This window comes from Trachypithecus francoisi, unplaced genomic scaffold (assembly GCF_009764315.1).
Source record: "Trachypithecus francoisi isolate TF-2019V2 unplaced genomic scaffold, Tfra_2.0 Lachesis_group17, whole genome shotgun sequence".
Lineage (NCBI taxonomy): Eukaryota > Metazoa > Chordata > Mammalia > Primates > Cercopithecidae > Trachypithecus > Trachypithecus francoisi.
In genome coordinates this window covers 24276699-24292275 of record NW_022681462.1, presented here as the reverse complement: position 1 = coordinate 24292275, position 15577 = coordinate 24276699, and the positions used below count along the sequence as shown (strand labels likewise).

Sequence of the window (15577 nt, the reverse complement as noted above, 5' to 3'; positions counted from 1 at the left end):
GTTGATGGGTGCAGCACACCAACATGGTATAAGTATACATATGTAACAAACCTGCACGTTATGCACATGTACCCTAGAACTTAAAGTATAATAAAAAAAAAAAAAAAGATTCCATGTGTGGAGACAAGAGCTATGGCAACAGCTTGCTGTTGGAAGGGACTCTATATGTGACTCATGTGGATGCTCTGACTACCACAGCTGCCCTTGAGAGGACTTATGTTTTTGGATACCCCATGGGACTTCACTCTGACCAAGGAAAATCCTCACTGCCCAAGCAACATGACAGTGGGCATCGTCTCATGCAATACAATGGGTTTTCCATGCACTCTGTCATCCACAGGCCAATGGAGCCATTGAATGATGGACCAGCCAACTCACAAAGCAACTGAATAAAGGACATCAGGACAGCCTGCTATCGGGGTGGCACCTCGATTTGACTAGGGCAGCATGGACACTAAGCACCGTACTCCAATACAAGGGAAACACAGCACTGCACACATCGTGAGAAACACTGAGCTTGGTGTGGATAGAGGTGGACCAGGTGACTGCCTGATGAGGCTGCACCTGTGAAATTCCACTCTCAGTGTTCCCAACCATTCTTTTTTCTTTCTCCATTTAGAGTGCACATCCTGTAGGTGGTCGGTGGTTCAAGCTGCCAGAGCACCTCGGACAGGGCCCCCTGACTCTAATCTAGAGGTGATACTTCCCCCAGGTGCCTCTCTTCTATGAAATCCACAGGGATACAGGACAGGACCAAGGAGTACCAGAGTGCTAGGGTTAGTGGCACCAGGAACACCTGATCCTTCCATACAGGTGGGTAAACTTATCAGACATGTCGAGTTTGTACAAGAAAAACCTCCCTTCCCGGACTGGACAACTGAAGCCAAAAGGCCTGGGTCATGCAACAAGGGGAATGGGTAGCCTTCGGGACTACAGCAGTCAGACTGGGACACTACACTCAGCCCAACCTCTATCACATAGGTAGGGAACACCCGAGGATGCAGGAAGTGTAAGGGGCGGGGTACTAACCTGTCAGTCTGCTTTTTCCACAAGGACGTGACAGCAGAGGCCTAGAAGCATAACCCCTTCGTTAGGCTCTCCCAAGCTGTGGCCACCAAAGGGAAGTGCTGGATCTGTCATCCCAGACCCCATCATGTCACAGGCTACAGCAACCTTCTCGTCCTGCCAGTAGTAAACTCTACCAGTATTATAGTGGCACAGTGAATATGAACAGAACCTGAGTCCTGGCTTACTGAGTGAGGATCTGGCACCTGCCACATGAGAGGGAGACTTAATTGGCCTAAGGGTAGACTTAATTGGCCTAAGGTGGCAAAACATCATGACAAGTAATAAAAGCTTGGTGGGCTAGTACTTTTGACGCATTATATTCCTTTACTTGGATGAGAAGCATCCCAGTGTTGACAGTGGAAACAATAATTGGACTACTGTTAGCTTTCTGTGTAGGGGCTTCACGAACAATATTGAATGGGGGAAACCAAGTTCATATAACTAATTTGAGACCTGGTTGGCAAATGCCAATGCCTTCATACCTATGAATGGGCTACTGAACAATAAAATAGGAGAAGGGATGCTATGTGCACCTGAGGGCTACATTTTTCTCTGTGGGCAGTCCAGGGTGACCCAAATACGGTATGGGCAATGTTATGCTTGAAAAGCTGATGAACGGTGGGATACTGCACACTGGGCATTCTGGGGTGTCCCTAGATATTACTCCTTGAAATAAGTCATACAAGTGGTCCAGCAGCCTGAAGTCATGCACCAGGCTTACTAGACTCCTGCTAGGAAGTGTAAGCAACTCTGGGTTTGTGTTCTTTTTGAGATTTTTGGTAGCACACATAGGAGTCGGTGCTCAGGAAAAATTGATAAGAAATCTGTCCCTGAGCATGGCAGATATTGCTTCCTCTATTGTCACTTCCTTGGCAGCCCAGCAGACATCCCTCAACTCCTTGAGAATTTTTTTTTTTTTTTTTTGAGATGGGGTTTTATGCTGTTGCCCATACTGGAGTGCAGTGGCATGATCATAGCTCACTGTAACCTCAAACTCCTAGGCTCAAGTGATCCTCCCACCTGAGCCTCCTGAGTAGATCTGACTACAGGTGCACACCACCACACTTGGCTATTTTTCTTAATATTTTGGAGAGATGGAGGCCTCACTATTTTGCCCAGGCTGGTCTTGAACTCTTGGCCTCAAGCAATCCCCCTATTTCAGCTTCCCAAAGCACTGGGATTACAAGCATGAGCCAGCACAGCTGGCCAAGAGGATTGTATTAAACAAAGGAATTACTTTAGATTTCCATTTACCAAACTGGGAGAAGTGTGTTTGATTGCCAGTAGCTGCTACAGTACCTAGCGAACACCTAATGTACTGCAGAAAAGTAGGGGAGATCTGGGAGGAAGCCCACTTGCTGCAGATATTGGGGCTCCCTTAAGGACCCTTTTTTGACCTCTTTAGCAACTTCTTACCTGGATCGCTGGATCCTGGACTAGGTTGCTGCTCCAGGCAGACCCAATCAGCCTGTTTGTGGAGTAGTCCTCCTGGGCCTAGTAAAACGTATTCTGGCTATGGCTCAACAATGTTGCACTGACATCGTGTCTGTCAAGGTGTTAAGTCAATCTGAGAAGACAAACCTCCGCCTCCAGGTACTAGGAGGTTGGTGGGCATATGGAATGGACTAGCTGTGCTAAGGGGGATAATCTGGGTTAAGGGCATAGACTGCAGAATAGTTCTCCAGGTGGCCTTGGACAAACTTAGTTCTTTCTCCTTTCTCACTTGTGGTTCTCTAGGATAACTGTAGAATGTGCTGGGAATGTAGCATCCTGTGATAAAGAGAGACTAACCAGAACAGCCAGGGCCCTGTTCCAGTCTGTCCTAGAAATAGAATATCCTTCATATACATACATACATATATATATACACACACACACACACACACACATATATATGTGTGTGTGTGTGTGTATATATATATTTTTAGAGGGAGTTTCACTCTTGTTGTCCAGGCTGGAGTGCAATGGCACAATCTCGGCTCATGCAACCTCTACCTCAAAGGTTCAAGCGATTCTCCTGCCTCAGTCTCTCGAGTTGCTGGCATTACAGGTATGCGCCACCATGCCTGGCTAATTCTTTTATTTTTCAGTAGAGACGGGGTTTCTCCATGTTAGTCAAGCTGGTCTCAAACTCCTGACCTGAGGTGATTCACCCACCTCTGCCTCCCAAAGTATTGAGATTACAGGCGTGAGCTACCACGTCCGGCCGAATGTCCTTCATGTTTTAGCCCGATGTGTCATACCTCCCCATCTTTTTCCCCCGCCTGACCCCCACAATTAGGCTGTTCTTGCATTGCTACAAAGAAATATCTGAGACTGAGTAATTTATATAGAAACCAGGTTAAATTGGCTCATGGTTCTGCAGGCTGTACAGGAAGCATAGTACCAGTATCTGTTTGGCTTCTGAGGAGGCTTTTACTTTTGGCAGAAGGAGAAGGGCGAGCAGGCACATCACACAGTGAGAACTGGAGCAAGAGACAGTGTGTGTTCGGGGGTGCCACACACTTCTAAAGAACCAGATCTCCCTAGAACTCACTCACTATTGCAAAGACACCAAGCCATAAGAGATCCACCTACATGACCCAAACACCTCCCATCAGGTCCCACCTCCAACACTGGGGATCACAATTCAACATGAGATTTGGCAGGGACATATATTCAAACTGTATCAATCCATCCCTGGACCCCCAAATCTCATGTCCTTCTCACATTGCAAAACATAATCATGACTTCCCAATCATCCCCTAAAGTTTTAACTTGTTCCAGCATTAAACTCAAAAGTCCAAAGTCCAAAGTGTCACAGGAGACAAGGCCCAGAAAAAGAATGAAGAAATCTCAGCGGGGCGCAGCGGTTCACGCCTGTAATCCCAGAACTTTGGGAGGCCAACGCGGATGTATCACGAGATCAGGTGATCCAGACCATCCTGGCTAACACGGTGAAACCCCGTCTCTACTAAAAATACAAAAAATTAGCCGGGCGTGGTGGTACGCGCCTGTAGTCCCAGCTGCTTGGGAGGCTGAGGCAGGAGAATGACTTGAACCCCGAGGCGGAGGTAGCAGTGAGCCGAGATTGCGCCACTGCACTCCAGCCTGAGTAACAAAGGAAGACTCTGTCTCAAAAAAAAACCAACAACAACAAAAAAGAAATCTCGAGCAGCGGAAACGTATGTAGAACTCATTTTGGTCAGTACTTTTCCTTGTACAGGAAGAAACTGAGGAAGCCCGGTGCAATGCCCAACACAGATTAAGACAAAGCCGAGACTCAAAACCGAACCTCAACTTCCGGTGCCAGCCCATATATGCTTCCATTTCCTTCGCCGGAAGTGATATACAGCCCCTATTCTTCGCGTTCGTTGACGGGACCCAGGCAGGGAGGGCGGAAGAATGGGCGGGACGATGGGCGGAAGCACTCCTCCTACCGGGACCCGGAAAAACATGGCCACCCGGAGCCGGCCTATCCGGAAACTGGCTCGAAGAAGACAGGGATTGGCCATCACTTCCGGAAGTTGTGAGCTCTGTTTCCGAGCGGGAGATCTTCCGAGACGCGCTGGGGGCCGGATGGTGAGTTTTCCTTGCCCACTTACGGGGCGACTCGGGAGGGGAGGGTTCGGGCAGATTTAGTAATGTCCTTGGGACTATGGCTGCGGGTTCTTAAGCTGGTATTTATCAAGCGCCAACGAGGCCAGCCCCTGGGAATGCAGCACGAGAATGATGGTCAGTCTGTCCCCTCAAGAAATATAGTTTAGTGAGGAGACATGCAACGGATAGGTGCACGGTTCTTTAAAGTTGTGATTGGGCCCAAAAAGGAGCTAGTCCTCAGACTAAAAAGAGCCGTAGTCGCGGAGTTCTGGGAGCTGTAGTAAATGATTCCAAATGGAGTTGAAGGGAGGGAGGAGTGCGTCAAGCGGAGATGAAAGGAGAGAGGGAACTACCTGTCCGATAGGGCAGAATCGGGGAGAAAGCTTGGTGACTTGAGCTTAGAGAAGGCCATTGCGGCGGTAGCAGAAGAGGGAGGCAGGGACCAAATCGTAGAGTATGGAACACCGTGACACAAAGTTGGGGGTTTATCGTAAGAGCAGCAGAATGGCAAGATCTGATGGCCATTTTGAAAGGATCACTAGAACTGCGGGTGAAGACTGGATTATAGGAGGACAGGAATTCTGAGAAACCACTCAGGAGGCTACTGCTGTAGATGAGCGGTGTGACCTAGCATATGGGAGAGAAGTGGATGAATCAAAAGTATATTTAGCAGGTGAAAATTCAGGACTTTACGGATTAGATATAGGATTTGAGTGACAGGTTGGGTACTCAACGACGATTCCAAGTTTCTGGACTGAGTGAATTACGCTAAACAAGAACAAACTATTTTGAGGTTTTTCTAAGGATTCTTCCCCCAACCCCCAGTGTTAAAAACCACACTTTTTTTTCCTTTCTTATTATGTCTACTCATGTTTTGTATGCTCACTGTAGAAAATTCAGAACATACATAACGAAATACTTTCTTTTGTATAAAGGACAATAAAAATCACCTCATAAGCTCACTACCCAAGATGGTCATATTTTAGTGTTTCCTTCATGTGTTTTTTAAAAATATGTGTATCTTTTTATATATTGGGATCCTACTGATTATGTCTTTGTGTATCCATTTTTTTCCTCTTAGCATGAGTAATGATTGAACTGTGGCCAGGATATTGTTCACAATTTTTTTTTTCCTGTTTGTAGCAGAAAAAGTCAAGTTAATTCTAAGTAAGAGATAACGTTAGCTTTTTGCTGTGTTTTCTTTTTAATATTTGTTTAAAAGCTTTTTTAAAAACCCGCATTTTGGCCAGTTTGTGTGTTTTGTTTTCCATTCAGATGTTTTTACTTAAGGTTATTTATTGCCATTCTACACAACGTCAAGACCACATGTTTTAATGGTTGTTAAATCACAACCAATCCCATCATTACCTAGATAGGTTATTTTCAACTTTTTACTGTTAAAATAATGAGAGGAACATCTTATATAATTCTTGGATTCCTAATGATTTCCATCAGAAAGAGTTCTAGAAATATAATCTGCCAGGTAAAAGGATAAAATGAGTCTCAAATTGCCCCACCAAAATAATCTTATTAAGAATTTGATAGAACTTGTTTTAAAGAAATTTTTGCAATACATAGTTTTTCCATTCAAAGATATGGTCATGTCTTTCTAGTTATTCAAATTGTCTTTTATGTCTTTATGTATAATAACCTATCCTTTTCTTGTTAAGCTTATGTCCAAGAAAGGAGCAATATTGATTATTTAATACCCTCTCTGCTTAATTTCCATGTGTGGAATTAATATCTTTGGGTCAAGTGTGATACTTTATTCTTTTTTTTTTTTTTGAGTCTGAGTTTCACTCTTGTTGCCCAGGCTGGAGTGCAATGGTGCAATCTCGGCTCACTGCAACCTCCGCCTCCCAGGTTCAAGTGATTCTCCTGCCTCAGCCTCCTGAGTAGCTGTGATTACAGGCATGCGCCACCATGCCTGGCTAATTTTTTTGGTATTTTTAGTAGAGACGGGGTTTTTCCATGTTGGTCTGACTGGTCTCAAATTCCCAACCTTAGGTGATCCGCTCTCCTTGACCTCCCAGAGTGCTGGGATTACAGGCGTGAGCCACCATGCCTGGCCTACTTTATTCTTTAAAATTATTTTCTTCCTTAATATTTATGTCTAGGCCTTCCTAAAATATAAATAAAATGATGAGATCAGGAATTTAAAAAGACTAAGATAGAGTAAGACTTCATTAATACCATAAGTAACCTCTGGTTTAAAAAATTTCTGACATTCTGCTCCTGCTTGTCTGCTGGAGAAGCAGCCCTTCAACCATGCATCTGAGCCTGCCTCATCTGAACAAACAGCAACCAGCTGGGCCCCTTGGCGTTTCCTTGGGAATGGCAATGGAACTAGAAACAGCTCAGAAGGGTTAGGAAGACAACATCTCATGAGGATGCCAAATGGGCTTTGGCGATGGATTTTTCTAGTTTAAAACTTTTTATCATGTTGTTATCAAAGTTATTGAATATTTGTTAAGAAATGAGTTATAATGTTAACTTTTAAACAAACGAAATCTTTTGGTCTTTTCATTTTGTGTGCAGTAGAATCCTGCTTATCTGTGAAATGCAGTTAACATATCAGCTGGACCTGTTTCCCGAATGCAGGGTAACCCTTCTCTTATTTAAAGATGTAAAAAATGCTGGAGACTTGAGAAGAAAGGCCATGGAAGGCACCATCGATGGATCACTGATAAATCCTACAGTGGTAAATATAAATTGTAAGAATTAATGAGCTGGCTGGGTGCGGTGGCTCACACCCATAATCCCAGCACTTTAGGAGGCCGAGGTGGGTGGATCACCTGAGGTCAGGAGTTGAAGACAAGCCTGGCCAACATAGTGAAACCCTGTCTCAACTAAAAATACAAAAATTAGCTGGATGTGGTGGCAGGTGCCTATAATCCCAGCTACTTGGGAGGCTGAGGCAGGAGAATCATTTGAACCCGGGAGGTGGAGGTTACGGTGAGTCAAGATTGCGCCATTGCACTCCAGCCTGGGCGACAAGAGCGAAACTGTCTCAAAAAAAAAAAAAAAAAAAAAAAGCCTGGCGTGGTGGCTCACACCTGTAATCCCAGCACTTTGGGAGGTTGAGGCGGGCAGATCATGAGGTCAGGAGTTTGAGACCAGCCTGACCAATATGGTGAAACCCAGTCTCTACTAAAAATACAAAAATTAGTGTGGTGGCAGGCACCTGTACTCAGGAGGCTGAGGCAGGATAATCGCTTGAGCCTGGGAGGCAGAGGTTGCAGTGAGCCAAGATCACGCCACTGCACTCCAGCCTGGGCAACAGAGCAAGACTCCATCTCAAAACAAAACAAAACAAACAAAGAAACAAAAAAACAATGAATGAACCATGCAGGCCATTTAAGTATACATTAATATTTGTGATGTTATAAGGTAGCCTAAAATTCTGTCACTGTTAGGGAAAAAATTCTTGTCCAAGTCAGATGCAGCCAACCTGGACTATAACAGTGAATAGAGGCAGAAGTGCCAAGTCCTGCCCTAGGAAGGAGGAAAGGTTGTGGTCTGGGTCTAACATGGGAAACGCCTGGATCTCCAGCTTCTCATCTTTAAAATGGGGGGTTCTTAACAAGACAGTCTGTAGAGGAGGCATAGCGTAGTCGTTAAGAGCACACACAGAGGCCTAGGGGCGTGGATTGCTTGAGGCCAGGAGTTTGAGACCAGTGTGGCCTACATAGTGAAACCCTGTCTCTACTAAAAATACAAAAAGTAGCTGGGCATGGTGGTATCTGCTGGGAGTCCCAGCTACTCGGGAGGCTGAGGCACAAGAATCACTTGAACGTGGGAGGCAGAGGTTGCAGTGAGCTGAGATTGAGCCACTGCATTCCAGCCTGGGCGATGGAGCGAGACTCTGTCTCCAAAAGAAAAAAAGCACACTCAGTGGGATAATGTTACCGGGAATTAATCCCAGACCTACTACTTAGGACTTTGACCAAGACATAGCCAACCTTTATATAGTGCTTACTGCATTCCTAGTATTGTTCCAAGTGCTTTACATATACTAACTCGCTTAATTTTCACAACAGCCTATGGAGTAAATACTGTTTCATGTGTCTCTAACAAATAAAATGCTAAGGAACTTGCCTAAATTCCCTAGGTGATAGGTGGCAGAGATGGGATTCAAACTTAGACATTCTTTGCCTCAATTTCCTCATCAATTACATACTACTACTACTACTAATAGTATCAGTTTCATAGGGTAGTTTTGAGGATTAAAGAAGATAACACAAGTAAAATGTTTGGAATATGATCATGCCCATAATATTAGCCCTCAATTAATGTTATTTTTAAAAATTTTACTATTTGCATAAGTTCCTTGCAGCTTTAAAATTCTGTGATTTTCTGACTACCCAGGCTCTTGGGATAATAGTTTTTTTTTGCTTTTGGTTTTGTTTTGAGACAGAGTTTCACTCTTGTTGCCCAGGCTGGAGTGTAATGGTGCAATCTCGGCTCACTGCAGCCTCCGCCTCCTGGGTTCAAGCAGTTCTCCTGCCTCAGCCTCCCGAGTAGCTGGGATTACAGGTGCGTGATACCACACCTAAGTTTTGTATTTTTAGTAGAGATACAGTTTCGCCGTGTTGGCCAGGCTGGTCTTGAACTCCTGACCTCAGGTGACCCGCCCACCTTGGCCTCCCAAAGTGCTGGGATTACAGGCGTGAGCCGCCGTGCCCAGCTGGGATAATAGTTTTGAAAATACAAACCATAAGAATTGTGATGAAGTAAACCAGCTTGACACTGGAGTTAACCTTGAGTTACCATGTGTTTTCAAGCACTGCAGATTCTCTATGTGTAATTAATTCTTTCTGCTCTCTTTGGTAGATTGTCGATCCATTTCAGATACTTGTGGCAGCAAACAAAGCAGTTCACCTCTACAAACTGGGAAAAATGAAGACAAGAACTCTATCTACTGAAATTATTTTCAACCTTTCCCCAAATAACAATGTAATGTAGACTTTCCTATTTCTGTTGACCTTGTCATAATAACATATGTGTTCCTCAGGGTTGGAAGCTAAATTCCTGCAAGCCAGTGTTTAGTAATAAACCAAAATAATAGTGAAGAGAGCTCTGGACAGAGAGTTGAGGTTTACCCTGCCTCTTACTAAGACAGTTTACATATGAGTAAACAAAAATTTAGCTAAATTAAGTGAGGTTAATTTTATCTGTTCTTACCATATAGGATCAGGAAGACCTCTCAAGTATTTTTGCTTAAGAAACTGACAAAAATCTAAATGATAAAACATTAGGCATCAATATTTTGTGTGCTAGCGTGCATAGCTCCCTCTTCCCGTAAACTCCTTGAGGGTGGGATCCATGTCTTTTTCATATACCAGGGACTTGCTGGTACCTATCTATAACAGTCCTTAACACATCCTCACTCACACACCCAGTATGTAGGAAGAGTTTGTGGTTTGAAATACTTATAGTAACGCTTTTTCTTTTCTTTTCTTTTTTTTTGAGACGGATTCTCGCTCTGTTGCCCAGGCTGGAATGCAGTGGTGCGATCTCGGCTTACTGTAAGCTCCGCTTCCCAGGTTCATGCCATTCTCCCACCTCAGCCTCCGGAGTAGCTGGGACTACAGGCGCCTGCCACCACGCCCGGCTAATTTCTTTTTTTTTGTATTTTTAGTAGAGACGGGGTTTCACCGTGTTAGCCAGGATGGTCTCGATCTCCTGACATCGTGATCCGCCCGACTTGGCCTCCCAAAGTGCTGGGATTACAGGCTTGAGCCACTGCGCCCAGCCAGTAACGCTTTTTCAATGAAAGTTATCAAGCCAAAGACATCACACATGTAGCACATGAAAAAAATGACTGCAGTTTTGCTGATGAATTTTTAGTATCACTGCTGCTATTAATAACAACCAGGTACTAATGTCATCTAGAGAAAAGTTACGGCCGGGCGCGGTGGCTCAAGCCTGTAATCCCAGCACTTTGGGAGGCCGAGGCAGGCGGATCACAAGGTCAGGAGATCGAGGCCATCCTGGCAAACACGGTGAAACCCCGTCTCTACTAAAAAATACAAAAAACTAGCCGGGTGAGGTGGCGGGCGCCTGTAGTCCCAGCTACTCGGGAGGCTGAGGCAGGAGAATGGCGTGAATCTGAAAGGCGGAGCTTGCAGTGAGCTGAGATCTGGCCACTGCACTCCAGTTTGGGCGACAGAGGGAGACTCCGTCTCAAAAAAAAAAAAAATACAGGTTTCTTATGTTAGTGTGTCACAGGCTTATTTTTATTTCAAGTGAATTAAAAAATAAAGTTTTTCTTAATTTTTAATTTTAATTTTTAATACAGTACCAGTAGATAAAACCTACATTGGGATCTTCATCGTTTAGAAGTGTGAAGGGGGTCCTAAGTGTAAAATATTTGAGAACCACTACTGGGGTGGCTGAAGCAGGAGAATTGCTTGAACCCAGGAGGTGGAGGTTGCAGTGAGTCAAGATTGTGCCACTGCACTCCAGCCTGGGCGACACAGTGAGACTTCATCTCAATAAAAAACAAAAAAAAAAAAGAAAGAAAAAAAGAAGAAAAAGAAGCAGCAGCAAGCTGAATTCCTTAAGTATAAAGGGCTTTATAGAACAACAGGATTAGATAATCACCATCATCTCATGGCACTTTGTTAAGAGTAAATGTCAAATAAATTGAGGTAGTTATTCACTTCTGATAATTGAATTAATTTTATAGATAATATTTGCAAAATTCTCCCCGAATATATAAAAGTACACTGAAAATATGATTTACTGCTTTTCATTTATTTTTAAATATTTCTTTCATACTAGAACTGCAGACTTTTAAAAATCAAACATGCGGCCGGGCGCGGTGGCTCAAGCCTGTAATCCCAGCACTTTGGGAGGCCGAGACGGGCGGATCACGAGATCAGGAGATCGAGACCATCCTGGCTAACACGGTGAAACCCGTCTCTACTAAAAAATACAAAAAACTAGCCAGGCGAGGTGGCGGGCGCCTGTAGTCCCAACTACTCGGGAGGCTGAGGCAGGAGAATGGCGTGAACCCGGGAGGCGGAGCTTGCAGTGAGCTGAGATCCGGCCACTGCACTCCAGCCCAGGCCACAGAGCGAGACTCCGTCTCAAAAAAAAAAAAAAAAAAAAAAAAGAAAAAGAAAAATTAGGACACCTGTGGCATAGGTTAAAATACAGATGATTGTAAAGTTTATAAAATGCAGTTATCTCAGCATGGTAATAGAGTTTCCCAGTACTTGGAATAAAATTTACTAATTATTGTTTCCTTGAGATCATTAGACGTAATTCAGAAAACTCTTGAATTTAGTAAACGTCTGTTGAAATTTTCCCTGTTCCATTTGCAGTTCTAGGGGCAGAAGAGGCAAATATGTTCCTAAGGAGAGGCAGATAAGTTAAAATGCCCTGAGATAAATGATATAATGGAAAAATGAATTCAAATCTAGGTGTACAGCAATGAAGCCATTCATTTTGGAGGGAGGAGGGTGTGGTGGGGAGTGGCATCAGAAATGTGGACCTTGAAGCATGTGTTCAGCAGCCAAGCCATGGGGAGAAGGGACATGTGAGCAGAGGACAAAGCTTGAGCACAGGCAAAAGGGCATGAAATGTGACTGGACCCCCAGGCAGGCCAGACTGGCCAGGAGGCAGAAGCGCCTGGCTGGAGAGCCACTTGGCACCAGCGAGAGGAGGTGTTTTTTTGTGCAGCACCAAGAGGCTGGGCTTGATTCCATAGGAACAAGGCATAACTTTAAGCAGGGAGTGCTTTTGAGGAAGTACCAATGGATGTTGGAAAGGAATCATCAAAGTGAAAAACTAGGCAGTGAGAACTTTTAGGACATGAAAAATAAGAGCCTGACCAAGGAAGAAGGCAGATTAGGAAATGTTTCAGACATAGGAAACAATGGTTAATTATCTTGTTTTTATTTTTATTTTTTCATTTTTTTTCTCTTAGATTTCAGAGGCTTTGAAAAAATTTGGTATCTCAGCAAGTGACACCTCAATTCTAATTGTTTACATTGAAGAGGGAGAAAAACAAATAAATCAAGAATACCTAATATCTCAAGTAGAAGGTCATCAGGTTTCTCTGAAAAGTCTTCCTGAGATAACAAATATTACAGAAGTCCAAAAGGTTTGTTTGCCAGTCCATATTTTTAGAAAGAGTGATAGATGAGCAATAATGCTGATACTGTTTGCTTATTGATCACCAGGGCTCCTTGTTTTTTGAACTTTTGAGAAAGTTAATCTAATTTTTAGAATTACTAAAAAATAATTTTAGATACAAAGAACTGGGAGGTGTGGGTTTATGTAAAATATAATTACAAACTCAGCTGATATAACCATTCTCCACATTAAGAAAGAGAATACCTTTCAATATCAAACTTACATAGTATATTTAAGATGTAAAATAAATTTAGTATGAAGTTAAATGGATAGAAATTTGGTTTTTATGTTCTTGAGAGTTACCCCCATAGCAGCAATTTAAAGGGAATACAAGTAATGAATTGCCATCTACTTGGAATATTTTAATCACATTTGTTGTTTGTTATAGTATGAAGCCAATAATTGAATGAGGAATAATTTCACTTACACATGTTTGTATAATGACAATTAGTAGTGAATGACGATAGCAAGTCATAATTTGTCTTTCATTTTTACAGATATATAAACTCTCTTCACAAGAAGAAAGTATTGGGACATTATTGGATGGTATCATTTGTAGAATGTCAACAAAAGATGTTTTGTGAAATATCAGAAATATTAACAAAACTCAGCATTAAAGAAAACATTGAGTTTTCTTCCCTGATTATAAAACTAATATATGTGCATTATAGAAAAGTTTAAATCACAGAATGGTATAAAAAAGAAAAAAAGGCCAGGTGCGGTGGCTCATGCCTGAAATCCTAGCAATTTGGGAGGCTGAGGCAGACGGATCGCCCGAGGTCAGGAGTTCAAGACCAGCCTGGCCAACATGGTGAAACCCCATCTCTACTAAAATTTAAAAATTAGCCAGGCATGGTGGCAGGTGCCTGTAATCCCAGCTACTTGGGAGACTGAGAGAGGAGAATCACTTGAACCCGGGAGGCAGAGGTTGCAGTGAGCTGAGATCGCTCCATTGCACTCTAGCCTGGGCAGCTGAGTGAGACTCCGTCTCAAAAAAAAAAAAAAGAAAAAAGGAAACCACTTGTAGTCCTACCTTATAGTATTTTAAAAGATAATCAGTTACTATTACTTGTTATTGCCTTCTAGAGTTCTGTTTCTATTCAAATATATTTTATTTTTATATAATTGGAATAAAAATTGCAAACACTTAGGGAATGCCTACAGTGTACTAGGTTCTTGCCTTAGTGATTATTTTTTTTTTTTAGAGATGTGGTCTCACTATGTTGCCCAGATTGATCTCAAACTCCTAGACTCAAGTGATGCTCCTGCTGCGCCTCCCAAAGCGCTGGAATTACAGGCATGAGCCACCAAGCCCAGCTGGTTATTGTTTTTAAATTTTTTGCCTTGGCGATTTTATATCCATCAGTTCACCTCCCTCTCCATACTTACCATGGCTACTCCAGCTCACCCCTTGCAAGCCTCTGGATCCTGGTTCTAAGTGTCTTTCACTTGTATGAACTCATTTAATTCTTGCAGCAACCTTATGAGGTAGATACTGTTATTACCCCCATTTTACACACAAGGCCCAGGGCCAGCTCCTGTGCAGAGGCCTGGCTGATGGCTCCAGCTGAGGGTGGTCACTCAGAGGGACACCTTGGCAGAGCTCCCACCCTTCCTGGCAGAGGCCCAAGTGGAAGTGGGGGTGTTCCTCGTGGGAAGAAGAAATGTTGTGCCAGGGGGACTCTGAGGGTGCACATGGAGCCTGGGCAAGGTGGGGGGCAGCCAGGGCCACAGCAGGACTGGTGCCCCTGCTCCCTAAGAACCCCCAACAACCCTAACCTTGCAGTGCCACTGTGAACCTGCCATTGCCCCTTGGCCTCTAGAGGGCAAAGAGCCATGTGTGGGAGGGGGAGTCAGGACGCAACCCCAAGAAGTCAGACCCCAGCTGCTGAGGCAGGTCCATGACCCCAGCCTGGGGCCTGCCTCAGCACTTTTCTGAGCACCCTCACCTCATCCCCGACCCCATCAGGTTCTTGGGAGGGCTCTTTCTCCTCCACATTCACATTCACCTTGTCCAACACTTGGCCCCCTGGCAGGATCCTCATCTCCCAGTCTCCCTTCTTTGGAGGTGCACTGGGCAAGCGGAGCCAGGCCTCTTGGGGTCCCCGGAGTGGAAGGAGGTACAAAATGGGATGGGGAAAGTGTAACTGCCACACACACACACCCAGGAATGTCAGCAATGAAAAGAATGAATCCTTCTTTCCAGGAAGTATGGAGTCCCAGAAAGACTCTTAAGTTCTGCTACTGATGGATGTAGAGTGTGAAAGGCCTAGGCATGAGTTCCTTCCTAGCTGCCTGACCCCCAAAGTTCATCCTCCAGTGATAGGGAAATAGAATTACAAACAATCTATCCCAGCAAGCCTCTCTGCAGAGATAGAAGAGGAAGAAAACACTTTGATCATTGAAGAGGCGTGAACTCAGATGCGCATTACAGGCAATGACCCGCTAAGATGCTGCAAAGACAGAAAGAAATCTCATTGCCAGTCTAGCCAGCAGGTCCAACCCATTGCTCACTGCACACCTTCTCAAGAAGAGTAATGCCTAGTCCTCAGATCAGTGGACTGCACAGCACCTTTGGCCACACCCATTTCATCGGAGATTCAACCTCAATTTACCTGACCACCTGCGTTTGCTAATTACCTTGTTACGAAGGAAAATAAACTCTTACCTTCATGACAGGAGGTAGAGTTACCACTCACAGATGTTAGCCCCCACCGTCCCACAGAGACTGGCCGATAGGGCCCTGGCTGCTTTGATGATGATGTTTCAAAGATGGACTCTCAGG

At 44.1% G+C, this 15577-nt stretch overlaps 1 protein-coding gene across 3 annotated transcripts; it reads left to right on the top strand.

The window, feature by feature from the left end:
• The first annotated feature begins 4449 nt into the window (after positions 1 to 4449).
• TPRKB (TP53RK binding protein) lies at positions 4450 to 13942 on the top strand. 3 transcript variants are annotated; one of them, XM_033175112.1, is made up of 5 exons: positions 4476 to 4629; positions 7186 to 7348; positions 9481 to 9603; positions 12584 to 12760; positions 13290 to 13942. In XM_033175112.1, exons 2-5 carry the CDS (start codon positions 7208 to 7210, stop codon positions 13374 to 13376), a joined length of 528 nt encoding a protein of 175 aa, XP_033031003.1. In that variant the 5' UTR covers positions 4476 to 4629; positions 7186 to 7207; the 3' UTR covers positions 13377 to 13942. The 3 variants fall into 3 exon arrangements, with proteins under 3 accessions (XP_033031002.1, XP_033031003.1, XP_033031004.1); XM_033175113.1 differs by having other exon boundaries at positions 4477 to 4629; positions 7189 to 7348; XM_033175111.1 differs by lacking the exon at positions 7186 to 7348 and having other exon boundaries at positions 4450 to 4629.
• Positions 13943 to 15577: the final 1635 nt, after the last annotated feature.